General features: G+C 53.9%; 1 protein-coding gene across 1 annotated transcript in view; it reads left to right on the top strand.

The window, feature by feature from the left end:
* The first annotated feature begins 2,839 nt into the window (after window positions 1-2,839).
* The window catches only part of hecw2a (HECT, C2 and WW domain containing E3 ubiquitin protein ligase 2a), a 47,041-nt gene continuing 43,818 nt past the window's right edge, over window positions 2,840-6,062 (top strand). Inside the window, exon 1 of the mRNA XM_060035912.1 lies at window positions 2,840-3,061. Within this exon, the coding sequence (XP_059891895.1) occupies window positions 2,840-3,061 (222 nt within the window). The remainder of the gene's footprint in view (window positions 3,062-6,062) is intronic.

The following is a 6,062-nucleotide window of genomic DNA, read 5'->3' as shown; positions in this document are numbered from 1 at the left end:
CCCTCCCCACCACGACTACGCCTCGATATCCTGTCCATGTATATCACAAACAGGATTGGTGACAAGGCGCAGCCCTGGCGGAGACCAGCACCCACTGAGAACGAAACTGACTGGCTGCCGAGAACACGAACACAGCTCTCGCTTTGGGAGTACAAAGATTGGATGGCCCTGAGGATAGACCCCCTTACCCCATACTCCCGCAGCACCTCCCACAGTTTCTCCCGGGGGACCCGGTCATACGCCTTCTCCAGATCCACAAAACACATGTAGACCGGATGGGCATACTCCCAGGCCCCCTCCAGGATCCTTGCGAGAGTGAAGAGCTGATCCGTAGTTCCACGTCCGGGGCGAGAACCGCATTGTTCCTCTTCAATCTGAGGTTCGACGATCGGCCGAACCCTCCTTTCCAGCACCTTGGAGTAGACTTTACCAGGGAGGCTGAGAAGTGTGATACCCCGGTAATTGGCACACACTCTCTGGTCCCCCTTTTTGAACAGGGGAACCACCACCCCGGTTTGCCACTCCTTTGGCACTGTACCCAACTCCCACGCGATGTTGAATAGGCGTGTCAACCATGACAGCCCCTCAACACCCAGAGCCTTTAGCATTTCAGGCTGGATCTCATCAATCCCTGGGGCTTTGCCACTGCGGAGATGTTTGACTACCTCAGTGACCTCCACCAGGGAAATTGACGACGAAACACCATCAACCTCGAGCTCTGCCTCCAACATAGAGGGCGTGTTATTCGGATTCAGGAGTTCCTCAAAGTGTTCCTTCCAACGTCCGACGACCTCCTCAGTTGAGGTCAACAGAGTCCCATCCTTACTGTACACAGCTTGCATGGTTCCCCGTTTCCCCCTCCTGAGGTGCCGGATAGTCTTCCAGAAACACTTTGGTGCCGACCGAAAGTCCTTCTCCATGGCCTCTCCGAACTTCTCCCACACCCGCTGCTTAGCCTCCGACACGGCAGCCGCTGCAGCCCTTCGAGCCTGTCGGTACCCTGCAACCGAGTCAGGAGTCCTCCAGGATATCATATCCCGGAAGGCCTCCTTCTTCAGTCGGACGGCTTCCCTGACCACCGTAGTCCACCACGGTGTCCGAGGGTTACCGCCCCTTGAGGAGCCTAAGACCCTGAGGCCACAGCTAGCCACCGCAGCTTCAGCAATGGAGGCTTTGAACACCGCCCACTCCGGCTCAATGCCCCCAACCTCCACAGGAATGCCAGAAAAGCTCCGCCGGAGGTGTGAGTTGAAGATACCTAGGACGGGGGCCTCCTCCAGACGTTCCCAGTTCACCCGCACTACTCGTTTGGGCTTACCAGGTCTATCCGGAAATTTCCCCCATTCCCTGATCCAACTCACAACCAGATGGTGGTCGGTTGACAGTTCCGCCCCTCTCTTTACCCGAGTGTCCAAAACATGCGGCCTCAGATCAGATGACACGATCACGAAATCGATCATCGATCTTCGGCCTAGGGTACTCTGGTACCAGGTACACTTATGAGCACCCTTATGTTCGAACATGGTGTTTGTTATGGATAATCCATGACTAGCACAGAAGTCCAATAACAAACGACCGCTCGGGTTTAGATCAGGGAGGCCGTTCCTCCCCACCACGCCTCTCCAGGTGTCTCCATCGTTGCCCACGTGGGCGTTGAAGTCTCCCAGCAGAACTACGGAGTCCCCTACTGGAGCCCCATACAGGACTCCATTCAGGGTCTCCAAGAAGGCTGAGTACTCTGAGCTGCTGTTTGGTGCATACGCACAAATAACAGTCAGAGTTTTCCCCCCTACAACCCTTAGGCGCAGGGAGGCGACCCTCTCGTCTACCGGGGTAAACTCCAACACCGCGGCGCTCAGCCGGGGATTTATGAGTATCCCCACACCCGCCCGGCGCCTCACGCCCTTGGCAACTCCGGAGAAGAATAGAGTCCAACCCTTATCCAGGAGTACGGTACCAGAGCTGAGACTGTGCGTGGAGGTAAGCCCCACCAGATCTAACTGATAGCGCTCCACCTCCCTCACAAGCTCCGGTTCCTTTCCCCACAGCGAGGTGACGTTCCACGTCCCCAGAGCCAGCTTCTGCCGCCCGGGTCTGGTCCGTCGAGACCCCTGACCTTCGCTGCCACCCATGTGGCTGCGCACCCGACCCCAACGGGTCTTCCCACAGGTGGTGGGCCCATGGGATGAAGAGAGGGGGGGTGCCACGTAGTTTGTTCGGGCTGTGCCCGACCGGCTCCGTGGCAAACCCGGCCACCAGGCGCTCGCCATCGAGCCCTCCGTCTGGGCCTGGCTCCAGACGGGGGCCCCGGGCTTCCTCCGGGCCGGGTCACATCTCCTCTTTTTTCGTTATTCATTGGAGTTTTATGAACGTATCGTTTATCGTACTCTATGATGTTAAATTATATTATACTCAATACTGCTCTATTCTATTCCATCATTTTCCATAGTATTATCTTATATTACATTCCATTAGTCTCTATTACATCCCATTGTGGTTATATATTTTATCATCATATCCGATTCTATTCAATATGATTCTATTCTACTCTATTATATATGATTATATTCCACTCCAGCTCTCCTTCGCAATGCTTCAGTCAGCCGTTAATCTCTGAACAGGCCAGCTGTGCTCCCTTTAAATTAGGATTAGGATCCCAAATAAAGAGAGACAACAGTCTTGGAGAGGTCCTGGGAGACAGAGGGGGCAAAATAATCCATCTGGATGGAATCCAGTCACCACTAGTGTTGGTGGTGGTGGTGGTGGTGGTGGTGGTGGTGGTGGTGGTGGTAGGGGTGGAGGTGGCGATGGCCATGGTAGTGGTGGTGGTGGTGGTTGAATGTTGGCTGTGGTGGTTGAGGTGGACGTTGAGGTGGAGGTGGCACTGGCAGTGGTGGCTGGGGTGGTGGTGGTGGTGGTGGTGGTGGTGGTGGTGGAGTTGTCGGTGGTGGAGTTGTCGGTGGTGGTGGCTGTGGTGGTGGAAGTGGTAGTGGAGGTGGACCTGGTGGTGGACCTGGTGGTGGTAGTGGACGTGGTGGCGCTGTTGGTGGTGGTGGTGGAGGTGGATGTGGTGGTGGTGGTGGAGGTGGATGTGGGGGTGGTGGTGGTGGTGGAGGTGGAGGTGGATGTGGTGGTGGTGGTGGAGGTGGATGTGGTGGTGGTGGACGTGGTGGTGGTGGTGGTGGTGGTGGTGGTGGTGGTGGTGGACGTGGTGGCGCTGTTGGTGGTGGTGGTGGAGGTGGATGTGGTGGTGGTGGTGGAGGTGGATGTGGGGGTGGTGGTGGAGGTGGATGTGGGGGTGGTGGTGGAGTCGTCGGGGGTGGTGGTGGCTGTGGTGGTGGTAGTGGTAGTGGAGGTGGACGTGGTGGTGGTGGTGGTGGTGGTGCTGTTGGTGGTGGTGGTAGTGCTGTTGGTGGTGGGGTGCCCTTCCCGGAGGTCATGCTGTGTTGTCTGATATCTGGAGCCTTGGGGGGTAGGGCTCTGCTCTCCCTCCAGGCCCAGCCAGGGGAGACAGAAGCCAGCCTCCTCTCCTCCTGCGACTGGCCACCCTGGAAGGAATGTCTGTGGGGCTGAGGGCTGTGGGGTGGGGGCGCTGGGGGGGGGTGAGGGCTGTTGGGTGGGGGCTGAGGGGTGGGGGGTGAGGGGAGGGGGGTGAGGGCTGTGGGGTGGGGGGTGAGGGGTGGGGGTTATGTAACGCAGCACTGGTGCTTACATGTACCTGCTCTCTTCTCCTCTCTGAACTGTGCTTAGAGAAACAAGTCCCTGCTGTGCCCTGCATGTGTGTGTGTGTGGTGTGTGTGTGTGTGGTGTGTTGTGTGTGTGTGTCTGTGTGTGTGGTGTGTGTGGTGTGTGTGGTGTGTGTGGTGTGTGTGGTGTGTGTGTGCGTGTGTGTGTGTGTGTGTGTGTGTGCTTGCAGGCCTTCGTGCCTGCTGTGTGCGTGCGTACGTGTGTGTGTGTCTAAAAGAGTATGTTCCAGTGTAAGAAGGATTTACTTATGCCTTCATCCATGATGAAGGTTTTATTCAGTCATAAATCCCTTGATTGTGTGTGTGTGTGTGTGTGTGTGTGTGTGTGTGTGTGTGTGTGTGTGTGTGTGTGTGTGTGTGTGTGTGTGTGTGTGTGTGTGTGTGTGTGTGTGTGTGTGTGTGTGTGTGTACAATGCATGTGTACATGATTCATATATTTGTTTCAATGTGAACGCATGCATGGGTACTGCGTGCGCATATAATCTGTGTGTGTGTGTGTGTGTGTGTGTGTGTGTGTGTGTGTGTGTGTGTGTGTGTGTGTGCGCGTGTGTGTGTGTGTGTGTGTGTGTGTGTGTGTGTGTGTGTGTGTGTGTGTGTGTTTGTGTGTGTGTGTGTGTGTGTGTGTGTGTGTGTGTGTGTGTGTGTGCTTGCTTGCATGCTTCCGTGCTTGCTTACGTGTGTGCGTGCATAATGTGTGTGTGTGTGTGTGTTTGTGTGTGCTTGCTTGTGTGTGTGCGTGCGTACTTGGTGCATGTGTGTGCATAATGTGTGTGTGTGTGTGTGTGTGTGTGTGTGTGTGATTGCGCTTGCGTGTGTGTGCGTACTTGGTGCATGTGCGGCATGCTGCATGTGTGTGTGGTAATCTCATGGGTTCAGCAGCATCAAGCCTTCCCTCTTGTCATATGAAAATCCCCCATCGTGGCTCTGAGCTCTGAAGCTCAGCCAATCAGCATAAATAGAGCCACCTCACCACGAAGTTATCTTCTGCTGGGACACATAACGTGATTCATTTATCTTATTAAATAACTGTGCAGGCCTACACAGTTCAAAAGACACAGCTACGGTTGTAATGCGTTCATCTTCAAATAGCCAGCCGCCAATCACTGAAGAACGTATTCATCCAGATGTCACGCAGAACCCACAAATGATCCGTAATGTCGCTAATCGGAGCAGAATCTGTTTCTGAATCCGCCAGTTCTGTAAAATAAGTGGGCGATCAATAGAAGAAAGGCCTACCGGTTTCCACACGACCCTGCCATGAGTGTCAACTGCCCTTCAAAGTCCTTTACCCTCAACCTCCCTTGAATGAGTCTGTGAACTCCCCCATGCAGTCTCCTTCCTCGAGGATGGTGTGAACGCCAGCCAGCGTCTCCTGGTACCTTAATGAATCAAGGGAATGACAGATCCATTGTATATGCTTCTGCTGCTGCTGCTGTTTCAGCTTCCATTCCCCATCACTCCATGAGGCTGTTCTTCTCTGATGACAGTTCTGATGTCAGTGCTGTTGACCGGGTGTTGGTGACCCATGCATCCCTCCCTCCTGTGTGTCCTGCTCATAGAGTGTGCTTATTCACATCAGAGTGGGTCTGGAGGGAACAGATCTGTAAACAAAAGATCTGTGTGAATGTCATGGTGAGGCTTCTTGCCAAGGTATTACTAGTCATGCTTAGCTCCAACAGGCCGCCTCCCCCTGGTCAGCCCGGACCTAAAGGAACTATTAGGCCGTGCCTTAGCTCACATTTCACCACACTGCTTTTCCATCAAAAAAAAGAACACAAAACAAATAAATATATGTCTATAATGAAGCTGTGGTTGGCCAGTTTCTGTCCAGAAGCAGTCCCGTGCGCGTTCCTGTGCCCATTTCAAACAAAATGGCGGATGGTTGCCGGCGTGACATTGCTGTCCCCCGGTGGCTTCTGAACAGGCCTCGGCTGATTTAAAAGCATCCTTCCAGCCACAAACAACTGCCTGCCGGCTCCCTCTGTTCCCACCGAGACATCCTGTTCTGAGAGAGCGTAGGAGTGTAGTTAAAGATTTGTGTGGGTGTGTGTGTGTGTGTGTGTGTGTGCGTGTGTGTGTGTGTGTGTGTGTGTGTGTGTGTGTGTGTGTGTGTGTGTGTGTGTGTGTGTGTGTGTTTTAGTGTGATTTTGTTTGTATATACATGGGTATATACTATACGTGTCTGCATATACTATGATAATATGTGTGTGTGTGTGTCTGTGTGCGCATTTGGTGTGTGTGTGTGTCGGGGGGGGGCAGGATGTGTGTGTGTGTGTATTGTTTGTACCCGAGTGTGTGTTTGCATGTCTTTATAAC

This window comes from Gadus macrocephalus, chromosome 17 (genome assembly GCF_031168955.1).
Source record: "Gadus macrocephalus chromosome 17, ASM3116895v1".
NCBI classification, from domain to species: Eukaryota; Metazoa; Chordata; class Actinopteri; order Gadiformes; family Gadidae; genus Gadus; species Gadus macrocephalus.
The sequence above is the reverse complement of the archived record's forward strand: the minus strand, read 5'-3'. Positions and strand labels throughout refer to the sequence as shown.